This window comes from Aythya ferina, assembly GCF_964211825.1.
Source record: "Aythya ferina genome assembly, contig: HAP1_SCAFFOLD_250, whole genome shotgun sequence".
Lineage (NCBI taxonomy): Eukaryota > Metazoa > Chordata > Aves > Anseriformes > Anatidae > Aythya > Aythya ferina.
Window position 1 is genome coordinate 44,686 of NW_028181290.1, and position 16,309 is coordinate 60,994.

Here is a 16,309-nt window from a genome sequence, read left to right on the forward strand (position 1 = left end):
GGTGTTTTCACATGCAAAGCCTAATGCAGTGCATGCAAGCCCTGTCATCTTCTTCGTCTAGTAGTGTCGCGTTAAGGGGTGTAGCCGATTGACCGTCATGGGTCCCGTCGGATTCAGGGTGCTGAACTATCACGGTCACGGATTCACCAACAACGCAGTACGGCCTCGCTCTAGTCGCATTCAAGGAGAACTCTCACAGCTAGGAAGAATGCAATTAAGTGCAATTTGTTACGGCGACAGGTACACAGGTTCTTTGGATTGTCAGTGATAAATTCACTGTCTGCAAAAGCAAGCTAGCATGCATGAAATGCACAGGTACACAGCCTAGGTATTAAGACATTAAAAAGCATCAAAACTCTAGAGATTTCTAAGATTCCACAGAGACGCCTGGTATAAGCAAGCGTTCAGATCTTACCCCACGGCGTCCCAATGGAGTGGGGGTGGGGGAGTGAGAGGCTCAGCCTGTCGAGTGATGTCAGAAGGAATCCTTCCTGATAGTATCTTCCCTAACATCCCCTTTCTCTTAAAGCAATTGGTATTATTTTCTATCTTTAAGGTGGAGCTTGAGTGACTCTAGTCATGCATATCTTGGTTGTGCTTGGTAGAAATGATCTCACTTGCGTTTAAAGGTACAGGCTCTGAGAAATTCCGAGGGCGTGCTCAGTGAGGGGTGGTTGCACCTTGGAGGCGGGTAGCTTTTGGGATGGAGGTGTGCTTATGATGCCTAGTCGCTTAAGGCGATTACTCCACAAGTAGTAACTTAGTGTTGATTTAACTCCAGCATATCTAAAACATAAGAAGGATGTTAGTATGGAAGAAGCCGATGAAACCAGTCCTTAAATCTTACTACTTACTGTGCGTGAGCAGACTGGCGTGAGTTTTAGCTATACTGGCAAATATCAAACCACACCTGTGTCGTCCCAAAGCTGGGAAAAAAACAAAAACAAAACCAAGGAAATGTTGAAGCAAATAGGGAGGCGTGTAGCTTGTGCAGTCTTTTAGCTGAGAAAATAAAGAAGGAGAGAGACAGGTAGCCTTGAGCTAGCAGAAGCAAGGAAGAGAAGGGCTAAAAGGGAAAAAACAGGAAGGAGAACACCAGCTCCAGACTGACCTATAGTAACCTTTTTCTCATTAAGGGTCATTAGCACATTAAAAATCACACCTGTCAAAATGCTAATCTATGCTAATGTGGGATTCGGTGTGTGTCCCCCCTCTCCTGTTCCCCCTCCCCCCCGGTATTCCTCTGTAATGCACAAGCTCAGTGGAGATAAGTTAGGTGAGCTGTAATAACCAATCCAAAGGAGCCAAAGAGAGAGTTTTCACAAGTTTCCTGTGTATAAATGACGGTGATTCGAGTCAGAGGTTTGCTTGCTTTGCGAAAGATGGCCAAGTGCCTGACTCTGCAGAGTTCTATAAGTAATTATATAATTAAAAGACCTTCGTGTGCATTCCGACTCTGGGTGCTTATTGGCGCGGTGCACTCTGCACGAACCTGCAGACAACATCTGTACTCGGTGTCATGACTACAGACAACCCTTTACTGTTGGGACCTGCATATTTTTCTGTGCATTCAACACAACCCCTTTGGCACAACTAGTTAACCACGTAGCTGCCAGTCCACCACTCAGTTGCACTTGTGAAGAGGAAAAGCTATTTCCGTCTACTGGAGGAGCACATCCTCTAAATGCAAGCTTCACTCAGCTGGTCATTTACTGCAGGACAAGATTTGAAAAGTGTTGTTGAGTTCTGGGTTTCCTGCTTACAGGAAAAATTAAGTGCTAGATCGCCCTCTACTCCGCTTTGTCTGCTGCATTTTATGGAGATTAAACTGATTTCGTTTGCTCCTCCGTTTATGGACAATGAGCTGAAGGAACAGGTACAGCACATTAGCCTGGAATGCCTTCCCTCCCAACCAAAGTAAACTGGAGCTGTAACTAACACAAGCAGAAGCAAGGCTTCCGTGTTTTCAGCTGAATAAAGTTCCAACAAAATCATCCTCTGGGATTTGAAGGTTACTTCACATGACATGCCAACGACTCTTTTCCCTCCATTGTAAAGCGGATCCCTGCTGTTAGTTGCTCTAGAAGCAAAGGAATCATCGGTTTGGTTACCAAATAGCCGCTTCTGCAAACGAGAAGTGTTGTGCTCTCTCTTCCCTTTGAATGACTCCACACTTCTCATCAGCTACTGGATTGCTGACCTAGAATCAGAGAACATCCCAAGGTGGAAAGGACTCCCAATAATCACCAAGTCCAACTCGTGGCTCCACACAGGACCACCCCAAAGTGAGACCCGATGTCTGAGAGCATTGTTCAACACTTGTTGACCTCCGTCAGGCTCGGTGCCATGAGCAGTGCCCTGGGCAGCTGTCTCAGTAGCCAGCCACCCCCTCAGCGCAGCGCCTGAGGCGCACGGGGCTCGGCGGGGCGGCCCGGGAGGGGAGGACGGCGGGGCGAAGTGGCAGCTCCCTCAGAGCCGTCTCCCCGCCGCCTTGGCCGCATGTCGTGGCTTTTTCGTGTCGGGGCTTTTTCATGTCATGCCCTCGGTCTCTCGCCGTGGGTGAGATGCTGCTCCCCAGCGCGGACCCCTTGCGCGCGGGGCCTGCCCGCGGCGGCGGCGGGAGGGAAACCCCAACCCCAAAGCCCTCCCGGCAGGGAGAGCTCGGGGTGAGGGCCGATCCGGCACCGACAGTAAACACACGCCGGAGGAAACGCTCTGGTTTTAGCCATGAGCAGCGCGGCCAGGTTCACAAGGCGTCACGCTGGAGCTCCGAGTTCGGCGGCGTTCCGAGGCCGTTGTGGCGGTTGTGGAGACGGCCCCGGCTGAGGTGGCTGCTGCTGTCACTGCTGTCCCCTCTGTCCCTGCTGTTGCCGCTGTTGCCGCTGTTCCCGGACCTTGGAGACCCCCGGCGGCTCCCTGTGCCAGGCCCTGTGGCCCCGGGGAGCTGCCCGCCGCCTCGTCGGCCAGCCCGGCAGCAATCCTGCCAGCACAGAATAGCCCACTGCGTTTCAGGGTAAAGTGACGATTAATTTCTATTTCCTGGCCTGGGTGCTGCTTTCTTCTTTAAGGAAGCTTCAAGGTTAAAGGTTCAACTCAGTTATGTCAGGGTTCAACTCCGTTTCGTGAAGGGGCTCTTGTACGAAAGCTTAAGCTGGGATTGACTCTCTGCTAAGCGGAGGCCAAACGTGGACCTACTGAGAAGCAGGTCCTAAGTGATAACATTTTCTAAAGAGACTGCTAAACACATCTGAAGAGTGCTGCTGCAGAACTCTGAATGGGGGGATAGCAACTGTCTTAAGTGATCTGGAATCTTGAATTTACTTTTCAATGGACAAGAGGTGTGTCTCTCAAGGCAAACAAAGAGAGGAGTAACACCCTCTCTTGTCACTCATGTCAACATAAATTTATGCTCAGAGCGTAGGTGTAGGAACAGCATCGGTATGTATATGGAACATCGGGAGAGGAAGCTCTATCGGTATTTACAGTTTTTCTACTACCTTGCCAGAGAGACGTCATCTCCAAATGAGAAATGGATGTATTTTGAAACAGTGGTGGTGGATCGGATTTCTTCTTTCTAGTGTTAATATTTGCTCTTGAATCGTACTTAATAGCTGGTAACACCTCAATCAGTTGTCAAAAATAAACTTAAAAATGTGTAAGGCTTATCTCATTGGTCAGTATAAAGATCAAGGTCTTCCCTTCCCTTCCCTTCCCTTCCCTTCCCTTCCCTTCCCTTCCCTTCCCTTCCCTTCCCTTCCCTTCCCTTCCCTTCCCTTCCCTTCCCTTCCCTTCCCTTCCCTTCCCTTCCCTTCCCTTCCCTTCCCTTCCCTTCCCTTCCCTTCCCTTCCCTTCCCTTCCCTTCCCTTCCCTTCCCTTCCCTTCCCTTCCCTTCCCTTCCCTTCCCTTCCCTTCCCTTCCCTTCCCTTCCCATTTTCCCCAGTATTGTTTTTCTGTTCTCCTTCTCACTGCAGTCTTGATTTTGTTTCTTGTCCCTTAAGTATGTTTCCAATGTGTTGCTGAAACATTTTCCCTTTCAATCCTAAAAAAGGAGCTGTCACTGGTGAAGATCGGAGCTTATCCCTGAGCCCAGGAGCTGTCACCTTAGTCTTCCAATCGGACAAGGACGACTTCATTTCTCATGTAAATGCATTTGTCAGGTTTGCGTATTGTTTTTTCAGGAATGGAAAGTGTGTATAGAATGGATTTAAAATCAATTTTAAATGTAAAACGTCAAGGCAAAAAAGTTCTAATTACAACCTCTGCACACAATTTGCCAGCTGTGGGACTAGGAGTTTTCTTATTTACTGTGTTTTGTTTAACGTGTCTGAAGTTTAATGGACAGCAATCAAGGCGTGCTAGAAATCTGAAAGCACTTTATGCTTTGTTCTCTCCGTCATTTTGGTATAACAAACTAGCTTATGTTTTAAACCCTCCATGAGGTTAGTGGTTTCCCTAAAGGTAACAAGTCCCTGTGTGCTACAGTAAGACAGTAACAAAACATGAAGTATAGAAGTTCATCCTGTCATTATTCAGCTTCTGCCTATGGACACACAACTACGCTTATTTAAAGCGGTATCACCTTGAAACCTAATCAGCATTTTAAAAAGGACTTTGTAGCAGTTATTGGCTTTTGTCCTGGAGGGCTGAGGTTTGTTTTGTTTTGTTTTACATTCAGCATTTCCGTTTCTAGCTTACATTCCCCTGTTGTTTTGCATGAGGAAAGCGTGCAACTTTAGAAAGGAGAACGGAAAGAGCTGCTTTTTAGTCTAACTTTTCAGTTTGTCGTAGGAGTTTTAAATGTGGTAGGAGTAAAACACCAGAAGTACTGCTGCCAAAGTTATATTCAAACTCGTCTTTCTTGGAGAAGCAGAAGAAGCCCAGGGAGAAATAAATTTGCAAACATGCTCTTCATGCTCTCCTTTCCGAAGATTTCTCTGAGATATAGCCCATCCTCTGTGGGTTTTGAGGTATATGGTTCCCAGGAGTGAAAAGGAGGGCCAAACATCTCTCCTCTTGGATCTCAGCATGCCAGGGCTTTGGTGTACTGCCACTTACAGCTCCGCTTTTTCACCTGGAAAAAGCGACCGCATGATGTAGACTGAGGAGCCCTCACAGATTAACTTGCCGTCACCAAGTGACGCCCATGAAAGGTGTATTTAAAAGCTAGGCTCATTATAGAATCACAACAAACCCCTCATGACTGGTGCAGTAGACAGTGAGGTAGAGGGCGAGCCCTGGAAAGACAGAAGAAAAGTAGCAGTGAGTTCTGGGTACCTTTGTGCAGACGAAACAGAAAAACGCAGGCAGTGAAGTAATAGTGTTCCGTTACTAATGCCAGCAATAGATAATTGCAACAATTATCTATTAGATCATAGGTACTAATTAACAGATAATTGCGCAACTCCGGAAATCAATAAATAACTGATTCCCCTCAGAGAATGTCTTCTACATTTTTATATTAAAAAGACTCCAGAGTTGTAATGGATTAAAATCCTACGGAAGGGAAAGAAATGGCATCAGCCACTAGTTCTGCAGAAGCGAAAAGTAATACTGATAGAGTTTAGATGGAAATTTTCACTTTGTGTGTTTAGTTTGGGGATTCTTTTTAAATCATTCATACCAGCGATTTAGTTCTTAAGGCTGTTTCTTTGAGATTAAGTGACAGGACTTCTGTTACTCTTTCCTTCTTGGAGTGCTTCTTGATAGTCTTACGTCAACCAGAACTTCTGTCTCTGTCGCAGATGTGAACAATGACCGTAGCTAAGAAGCCCAAATCTTCAAAGCCTAAAAAGCCCTCTTCAAGGCGGTCTGGCAAATCCAAGAAACCAAGTCCTAAAATACTGATGTCACGCACCGCCAACTGGGGCCGGATAGTGCCTGCAGAAGATTCAAGCCAAGTCTCTGTGGCCCAAGGACGTGGAGGTGCTATTTACTGTAGATCATCTGAAAAATCTAAGGCTTTTGCCCCAAGAGATCTAAGTAAGTGTGCGTTCTATCCTGCCTCCATTGTCTTCAAAGCAAAAGTAGAAAATGCAGTTCTTACTTGTTGCACTGATAGAGAAGGGGACTACTGTGAAGAAAGACTTGAAAAGCGAATCCCCTAAGGCAACTGAAGTGACTGATGTTACAGAAATTAATTTTGATATATTTACAGTCAACAGAGAAATACGGGGAGCTTTTTGTAATGCACAGATTCCTCCATGTCTTTTCTGTTTTGCAGAGAAAAGTGTTTGATTGTTGCTATTCACAGCTTCCATTTTTCACAGGTTTTTTGAAGGATAACATTGCTCAGGAAAAGATCTGGTATCTGTAGGGGTACCGTCATTCCTAGTTCCTAGTTTTTACGTTTTTACCGTATAATTTCAAGTCTAAGTTTGTGGTTTAAGTTATAATAAGGAAAAAAACAGTAGTTGAGTTAATCAGGTTAAAGATTATAGATGGAGAGGAACTTGGCATTAGGTGCTACAAACAGAATGGCAGTTAGCCTTGCCTTAGAAAAATTAAAATGGTTGACTAAAGTTGTTTTTGTTTTTGTTTTTTTTTTCCCCAAAACATTGTGTTGACCAGCCAATTTGAATTTGGTGGTATTAAAGCTGTCTGCAATAAGTTTTTCTGGTTTGGATTGTAGCTAGCTCCTCTAGGTGCTCCTGCAGAATAGTATTTTTTTAAATACCTTTCTTCGAAACAAACAAACAAGATCTCTTTTTAAATTTAACTTTCTTGCAGTCGTTAATGATGGAATTGCTCCGCCACAGAGCATTCTTTTTCCACCTGAGAAGATTTGTATGGATTGGCGAGAAACACAAAGTGTTGGAGTTGGCCTGTACAATCTTGGCAACACATGTTTTCTTAATGCTACTCTACAGTGTTTGACCTACACACCCCCACTTGCCAATTACATGCTTTCTCTTGAGCACAGCCAGTCATGTGAGTACTTTCTAACAGTATTTTGAATCTGTTGGATAGCTCTGAAGGTGAAAGAACAGCAGTGATTCTGTGAGATAAGCTTATTTGCCTGATTTTACCTGTAGCAGCTGGCTTTGAGCACTGTATTAGCAGTGGGCTCCGAATAGCATATGGAGTGCAATTAATGCACCATGTTTTATTTATTTAGTTATTTGTTTGTTTGTTTGTTTGTTTGTTTATTAAAGGATTATTTATTGCTTCATGGGAATAATGAAGTGCATTGGACAGTAATGCATTTGGTAGTAATTTTAGAGAGTAATACATTTTGCAGCCTGTGGAGTTCACATTCCTGTCAGCCTTTACAACTGCGACTTTGCAGTAGTCTTTTAGATTTCTCATCACAAAATGCATTTGAATACAGGCTTAGTGGATATTTTTCTTCTGTCAAGTTGTGTGAAATGAAATGTTACAAGACTGTTGGGACATTGGCATCTTGGGAGAATAGAATGTAGCAAGGAGAGTGGATATTGTATCTATAGTTTAAATTGTACTTAGATGTTTGTAGTTCTGGATATTTCGCTGGACTGGGATGCTTTGCTCTTTCACTCTTCAGGTCGTGAACAAGATTTTTGCATGATGTGCACGATGGAGACTCACATTAACCAGGCCCTGCGTTGCACTGTTGATGCCATCGAGCCTACGCATGTTATCAGTAATCTCAGTCGTAAGTGGCTTCAGATGTGTTTCTTTTCGATAGCTTGTAATCTTCAAATAATTATTTGATGTGTCTAAGTGGTTTTAACACTCCAATGAAGAGAGATTTTAGAAATACAAGAATGATTTCATTTTTAAATGAGGTCAATACTATCATCTTCTTATTTAGGAATAGGACAACATTTCCGTTTTGGCAGTCAAGAAGACGCACACGAGTTCTTGCGCTATACTGTTGATGCTATGCAGGAAGCGTGCTTGAACGGAAGCACCGAGTAAGCATAAACAAGTTCACTTTCATACATTCTCTAGCACCTTCTAGTCCTTTATTTACTCTCAAAAATGATCTCTAGCACCTTTTAGTGCCTTATTTACTATCAGCAACGCAAGTCTACATCATCCTTGTTTTTCATCAAACTCTTTGAAGAGTTAATTCTGTGCCTTAAATCTTCTGAGGTCTGATTATAATTTATTTCCAGATTGGACAGATCTTCTCAAGCTACCACCATCATTCATCAAATATTTGGAGGATTTCTAAGATCGAGAGGTACTTGAAAAAATATTCCTGTCCTTAGAACTGATCTGTGACTTTTGTCGGTAGTAAAGCAGTCTGTAGTTTGTCTAAAGTAGTATCTGTCAACAACTTGAATTTGGACAGTTAGTCTCCTTCACATAATGTTAAGCATTTATATTTTGTTTCCAGTGAAGTGCTTGAATTGCAAAGCAGTTTCGGATACGTATGAGGCATTTCTTGATATCACTTTGGATATAAAGGTAAGATGTTTTCTAAATATAATTCATGATGTTTAAGTACATGCATAACTTTCTAAATTAAACTTGTTTAACTTAAAAAACCAAACCACATATAATGTTAAAACGTAAGAGCTTGGTGGTGCTAAGGAAGTGGATTGGACTTTGTCCTTCCGTGGAACCCATGTAAATAGTCTCCACATTTGCATTGGGTTTAAGGGGAAAGAATTCTCTTTCTGCAAAAATTATAATGCTGTCATACTTCTTTGTTGTTCTACCTCAATATACATCTAATTGTTAGACTGATGAATTTGTCCCCAGTATTGATGACAAAGCACACTGTAGATGCTGTCTAGGCTACTGGAAAAGTATTTGTTCCAAAGTCAAATGCCTTCCAGGTGAGGTCAATGCTGAGCATGCTCTTTCTGCCTCCTTCTTCACAGTGCTCCTAGTAGATCGCTTGAGTATGTTAGTAAGATTCTCTTATAAACTACTAGTATGTCTCTGGAATTCTGAATTACGGTGACTTTGCGCTCTTCTTTCTCGCTGCTCTAGGCGGTTTCGTCTGTTAGCAGAGCTCTGGAACTCTTTGTGAAACCTGAAGAGCTGGATGGAGAGAATTGCTATAAATGTAGCGAGTAAGATTTTGACGTCAGTTTTCTATGTTGCATGACTCTGTTGGACTACCTCTAAACTTTGGATCTACTTACAAGTTTTGTGGAAGTTTATAAAAGACTTGGATTTTTGTTTCCTTGGAGGGGGGAAGTCTTGTTCATAGGCATTCCCTATGGGTTTGCAATTCTCTGGCTTGTATTTTGCCATCAGAATTCAAAAAGAGCTACTTTTGTTCTTTCTATTTATTAGCTCTCGACAGTACTTTTCTTGATGTAAACTGCCCAGTTTCCGTTGTTCTCTGGGCTAGTGGCTAATTTTCACTGCTTACACCGTAGGTCCTACCTTGGAGCGGGCAATGTGTCAAACTGAACTATTTTGTTTCAAAGGATGGCAGATGGTTTCAGTGTCTTTCCAGACAAGCTCAGTACATGAAGACTTCCTACTGTTAAATGTCTCCCTCCTGTAGAATGACCATGTGCTTCTGTTGTATTTTTGATGTTGATAGTCGACCTATGTTGGAGATTATTTGCAATTTCTAGCCCTGGGGACCAAGGCTCTCTCGTTCCGCTTTCAGTATTTGTATTCCCCTTGAAAGCTGAAAGAATGTTTCCAGGATTGGAGTTCAAATAGCCACTTTTGTAGACCAAGAAATGGTACCTTGCCATCCAACCTGGTCATACCCTTTTGTGAGAGATTCCTGTTCCCGCTATGCTCTGAGTTGTTGGGAAAATTGACCTTCTTCTGTGTATTAACAAACCTGACACGCAGTGCATGGGTTTATGAAAAGAAAAAAGACCAACCTATTATGCAAGTAAATATCATTCAAATAGCATAGGCATGCGTGAGACATTAAAAGGAGTTTGTTTTGGGGGCGAAAAAAGAAGATGCCTTCAAACACTTATCTCTGCTTGGTTTTAAGGTGTAAAAAGATGGTTCCTGCATCCAAGAGATTTACCATACACCGTTCTTCCAAGGTTCTCACAATATCACTGAAAAGATTTGCAGATTTCACAGGTGGAAAGATCAACAAGGTATATTTACCACTGTAATGCAACTATATCATTGTGTAATGGGACATCCCCCAAAGCTGAAAGTTGTTAATATTTTCAGACAATAATTGTAGACTAACGACTATGGCTTATTCTTTCTCTTAATATCAATAAAGTTCCCGCTTGACAAGAAGCATATGCTTTCCTCTGAGAAGGCTGATTCATCAGGAAACAGTTCTCTGCAACTTCTAGTCTTAACCGTTGTTTATGGGAAGACTTATTTGTAGTGAATCAGAAATATATTCGAGAAATATATTCTAGAAATCAATTCTAGTCTGTGTTTTTTGGAAGTGTTTTTCTCTGGCTAGTCCATGAAGTACTCTGGGATAATTTTTCTATCTTCTTGATGTCTCTTTAGGAGGTGAAATATCCGGAGTATTTGGACCTGAGAGCCTACATGTCGCAGTCAATGGGAGAACCACTGCTCTATGCCTTATACGCGGTGCTGGTACATCACGGTGTCAGCTGTCACTCAGGACACTATATATGCTATGTAAAGGTAGAAGTCAACAGCATTTCTAACAGGGTAAAGGTTGTGCTGGCAAACCAATTAAAGCATGACTAGCAGCTACTGTTTCTAGGGAAAAAGATTTCATTATATTTTTATTTGACATGTGTGTATTTTGTTCCTACCCGTGATTTCAAGTGGAAAACGTGCAATTCACCTAAAGAAATCGTTGTCTTTATTTGCAGGCTGGTAATGGACTTTGGTATCAGATGAATGATGCTAAAGTAGTGCGTACTGACATTAAAAGAGTTCTTGGTCAGCAAGCTTACATACTTTTTTATATCAGGTAATAACAAATCTTAAAATGTGTTCAGAAGAGATTTCCTTTCCTGTTATTGATATTTTTCTGTTTTGCAAGTGTTTTTCTTGCTATCCCGGGAGAAGATTATTATTTGTCTAATTCAGTTCTGTCTAACCTGAAATTCTCTGTGTCGTTTATTATCTTTTGTTGCTTGGCCTTAAACTGCAGCACTTGTGTAAATTGCTATCTATGTGTTATCTGTAGCTGGCTACTTTAGAGAAGGAGAGAAATGAAGGTCATCTGTGGTGTAAGAATGAATTATTGCTCTGCAAGTGATAGTCTTAGTAGGAAGACTGTTCTCTACTTTTCAGTCTGTAGTCTTGGCGAAGCCTTCTGTAGAGAAGGCTTCCATATCGTATGAGCTGTTCCTCTAAAATGATAGGATGGGATTTAATCCAAGAGTAGGCTGAAAGAAAAACTAAACTACGATCACTGCTCTTTTCTGAAGGCGCTATGATTTGACACTTGGAGAACGTGCGTTTTACTTGCCAGCACCATCTTATCCCTGTTCATTCCCTCCTGGTCAGCAGGGGGCTAATAGTAAGCAGGCTGGATTTCTGGGACCACGACTTCTTCCTCATATGATTAAGGTAATTCAGGGAAGCGGGAGGGCAGATAACGGCACCAAACTGCTAGTGGGTTTGGGGTTTGGTGTGGGGTTTTTTGTTTGGTTTTAAGCATCTTTTTAGGTGTTAAGACCATTTGTAGAAACACTCAGTAGGAGAGTTTTGTGTTTCAAAATGTTACATGCAGTGTTTGCGTTAATCCATCTTGCAATTTCTTCTTTTTAAATACAGAATTCAAGCCGTTTAAATGGAAATGGATCCATAAAAGAGGACACAAAGACCACTGGTGTCACCCTAAAAAGGCCATCTTCAGCACCACCAATGGCCTGTGTTCAAAACCAGGCAATTACCAGGCCTTCAATGACTGATACGTCAAGAAAACAGAAGATCACCATCAGTATTCACAATAAATTGCCTGCTCGTCAGACTGTGTCACAGCCTGACTGTCTTAGCAGTGCTGTGGAGGATGAAGATCTCTACCAGGCTGTTCCTTCATCCACAATTACAAATTCGGTAATGCAAATGAAGCAAATGCAAACAAACAAAAAAGTTTCTGATGAAGTTTTTGTGGAGCCAACAGTGAATGAAAATCCTAAACTCAGCTCTGATAACACAGTCCCTTATGGTGCAGAATCTTCAGGAAAATCTGAGGAGGAGTCAAAGGGCTTATTTCAAAGGAATTTGAAATGCAATGCAATGTCCTCTAATGGAATTTTGGTTGGAAAGGTAGTCCGTACATTGCAGCATTCCAATTCTTCCTGTCAGAATGCTGACAAAGGAAGATCCCAGCATGAGCTGCCAAAAACAGATTCACTAAATGGTGCTATTAGGTTAGTTAATGAATCTAAAGAAAACGGACTGAAACTTGATGATTCCACTTGCCGAGTTGAACCTGTTAAACCTTCTGAGATGTTCTTTTCTAAGACAAATGGATCGCTTGAAACATAGATTTGCTCCATCGAGAATTTCTCACCTACGATGTATTCGGGAGTGTTTATTGTGTTCCTAATTCAGGTGAAATACTGAGAAAACACAGCACACATGTGATCGTAAGGCTTTGTGGTATTATCCCCTTAGAATTTGCAGACCTGAGCTTACATTAGAACTTGTCAACTTAAGCTCAGCTGAGATAAAAATTCCTAAGTTTCATAAAGTAGATTTTGGGGGGTGAGTTGGGGTTATCTTTGAAGTGTAGATAATGCATACAACTGACAGCGGTCTTGCTTACCATTTAATGGAGACATTCTGACAAGACTAGTCCTCAGTACTACTACAAATAGTATTTTTTTGTCTGCTGACTTGTGCGTTTTAATTGCAGATGCCTGGAGCTATGCCTTCAGTCAATCGAGAAGTCATCACGGAGTCCTTCAGAGCCAGCCAGCTGAACAGCTTGTCAGAGGAAATGAGGTAAAATGAGCACAGTCTGATTAAGACAAGACTTTATGGAAGTTCGTTACAGTTTTATCTGTCTACTAATAGTATTTAATGGAAGGATTTAAATTAGTACAATTCCATACTGTGTGTCCAGTGTCACGAACAGAACTAATGATCAGCACTGAGCATATCACTCTGATGCAGGTTGGTGCCTCAAGGAGAACTTGTGTTCCTTTATAGAATGTTTTTCCATTTTTCTCCACTGTCTGGAGAAACACTGGCTGTTCCCCGCTCGCCCCTATGCCTTTTTTCTCAGAGCAGCAGGTGGAAGGAGACAGATGCGTTTGCTTTTTTAGTGCAATGGCTTCAGAAGCAAGAGGGGAAAAAGCACTTTCTCTGGGAGCTGAAGAAGGTGTCTTAATCACAGGAGAGGTTTCTAAATGGCATATCTTTGCGAGGGTTCCTGTAGTCCGGAGGTTTTTGTTTGTTTGCTCGACGTTGGAAGGTTTTACTCTTAATATTCACGTCCTTCAGCAGAAGTGAGAAATGGGTTTTTATTTTATGCAGTGTTGCGGAACCTCCGAAATCTCCTGGGAATGATGAATACCTCGCCCAGTACCAATGTGATGACGGTGGAGACAAGGAGAAAGCAAGAAGATCAAAAGAACGTGACCTCATTTCAAAAGAAAATGTTTTGTCCGGCAAAGAGTCTTGTGAGCCTGGTGAGAAATTGCGGCAAACTTCCTCTCTCAAGTCTGACACTGAATGTAGCTCTAACAATCTTTCTTCCTTAGCTATTGCAGATAGACGCCAAGATACAAAGGACAAGACTAAAACCACTGAGAAAGAGCATTACCAAAGAAAGAGGGAACATGCTCCTAGTGAAGAGAAGGAGAGTCAAAAAGCAGGTCCTTCCAGCAAGAGGAGGTGTTCTCAGAGCGTGGAATTTGTTGAGCAAAAGAGTCACAAGCAGGAGTACTGGGAGGGAAGCAGGTACAGATCTTTCCCTCGTGAAAGAAACAGCCCTGAGAATGGCAGAAGAGCAGTCAAATATTCAAAGTACAGATCTGGCAGCGGAGGAAGATCAGAACAAGGTAGCAATAGGTACTACCGATCCAAAGGGGAAAGAAGTTGGAGCAGAGAAAGATACTATCGAGACGAAGCACGGAGATGGGAAAGATGTGGCTATTACAAGGATTACTATTCACCTCATGCGACAGGAGACAGTAGAGAGAGAAAGTTCTCTCACGGCGATTCAGCCTTTGACAGATTGACTGCAACTTACTACAGCAGGTCACATAAGCATTATCATTACAAAAGTGGATGGCCTCACGGTTCCCTCTTGAGAGAGGAAGATGTACGTCGCTTTAGCACACCCCGAGCAGACTTGCATCGTTGCTCGGTACCTCAGCAACATTCCAGAAGACATTCTCGTGAAAGACATGCGCTTCCACCTGTGTCAGCTCATTTGGAGAACTGTCGCCAGAAAACTGAAACAGAAGGAAACAGAAAAAGAAAATATACCCGTGCAGAAGGTAGTGAAAGTGAAATAGAAAGGAAAGACAGAAAGATAGAAAAGGAGCTTGTAGGTGGTGAAAAAAATGCAAAAATATCACAAGTTCTGGAAGAAAAAGAAGTCTAAGGATAAAGATGGAGAGAAGGATTCCAAGTAAGCAAGGATTCCAGCATACTCCGCATTTTTTATCCTAATTCTTTTCTGGGTGCTTCTCATGTCTTCCTTATTTTTTTTTTTTTTTTTTTTTTTCTGGTAGTTTTTAAATTATTTAGATAGCACCAGCTGGCTGGGGATCATATTGTTAGGTTGATCAGTGAAGAGAAGGAAGAATCCCATCCTCCAGATGGCTCTTCATGTGAATAATGCAGAAGTGAGAGCAGTAAACAACCTTACAAGGAAGGGAAGACTTCCAGTGCAGGCGAAAGCAAGAAATACTGCTCCATCGCATCCAACGACTATACTAAAGGTAAGCGGCCGCAGCGTGTGTGAGGAATTCCTTTTATATTAATCTCGAGATTATTTCAAACAGTCTTGAAGTGCTTGATGACTTAACAGTCTGCAGATTTATTATCAAATCAAAAAAAAACCCCACTTGGTAGACTATTTTTTTCCCAGTTTTGAATGGCCACTAGGAAAGAAGGCCTGAAATAAAGAGGTTAAAGGCAAATGGTTTTCATTTGGTTTGCTGATGAAGTGGCAAACAAGAGGAAGAGTTGCAAGCTCCCTTCTTAAATTCAGTCCAGCCAAGTAGGAAAAGTAAATGTGGACGGACAGCTGTATCTTGGCAAAGAAGATAGTAGGGAGCAAGGAGGTTCAGCAGTCAAGATGGAAGGTGATGCCATGAGGCTTAGAGGCTAGTAATGTTCTAATGAACATGGCCAAGTCTTGCGCTGGGCAGCCTGCTTGGGTCCAAAGCCGGCAGTCCTCCCCAAGATGTCGGCGAGGGGCTGGTGAGCCGTTGGGACGGAACCCCCGTTGCCCGGGTTCCCCAAGCAACCGCCCCACTCTCCAGCCACCATGGCAGGTCCAGCAGCCGGCTCCCGCTCCTCCCGGGGCTGCGGCCCTGCTGGCGAGCCCAGCGCCCCAGAGCTCAGCCCAGCGGCCTTTTTCCCACAGAGGGTTTCCCCAGACGGCTTCCGCGGCTTGCGCAGACGCAAAACTCCCCCTTCGTCGTCCCAGCCGTGCCGCCAACGGTGGCTGCCTGGCTGCTGCCCTCCCTCCCCGGAGCGACGGCGCTGCCCTTGCAGCCCCCGCAGGTACCCACCCTCCCCTCCGCGCTGCCCCAGGCCACCGTCTGGCACGTGGTGCCGGGGGTCCAGGGGCAGGTGCTGCAGCTCCCCGCCGGGGTGCAGCTGCCACCTGGGGGGCACCTCCCAGCCCAGGGGCACCACCTGCAGCTTGGGCAGCTCCCCGCCGGGGGGCAGCTCCCTGCTGTGGGGCAGCTCCCCGCCGTGGGGCACCAGCTGCAGCTGGTGCAGCTCCCCGCTGTGGGGCAAAACCTGCAGCTGGTGCAGCTCCCAACCATGGGGCACCAGCTGCAGCTGGTGCAGCTCCCCGCCGGGGGGCAGCTCCCCCACACCGCTCCTCCCTGTGCCCCCGTCCATCAGTGGGGACAGCCCATGGTGACGGGGACACTGGTACCCCACCATGCGCTGGGGCTGGGGCCCAGGGCCGTGCTCCATGGGGAGCTCCTGCACCCCGCAGGCACCTGCCTGTTGCAGGCCCCCGCCCAGCGCAACCCCCCGCCACCCCTCGTCCCGGGGCCTCCGCTGCGGGGGCAGGCGCTCCCCACGCCCCGCACCCTGAGCAGCAGCCGGGGGCAGCTGCCGGAGCCCTGCTTGCACGCCGTGGGGCTCAGCGAGGACCAGGGGCCCCCGCTGCCCGGCCCCACTGCCCCCAAGCCTGCCCAGGCTCCAAGGACCGCCAGCACCCAGACGGCGACGCCTGACGGTGAGTTTGGGGCTGGCACAGCCGGCCGCTGGGCGCCCCACACCCAGGGGCCATGGGAAAGCT

The 16,309-nt window shown here is 44.6% G+C and overlaps 1 protein-coding gene across 1 annotated transcript; it reads left to right on the forward strand.

The window, feature by feature from the left end:
- Nucleotides 1-1,519: 1,519 nt before the first annotated feature.
- LOC311429026 (uncharacterized protein) lies at nucleotides 1,520-15,481 on the forward strand (the record flags this gene model as incomplete). The annotated part of the gene is made up of 5 exons (XM_084540183.1): nucleotides 1,520-1,542; nucleotides 13,348-13,493; nucleotides 13,575-14,449; nucleotides 14,553-14,762; nucleotides 15,413-15,481. 3 exons carry the CDS (start codon nucleotides 1,520-1,522, stop codon nucleotides 14,420-14,422), a joined length of 1,017 nt encoding a protein of 338 aa, XP_084396309.1. The 3' UTR covers nucleotides 14,423-14,449; nucleotides 14,553-14,762; nucleotides 15,413-15,481.
- Between the last annotated feature and the right edge of the window lie 828 nt (nucleotides 15,482-16,309).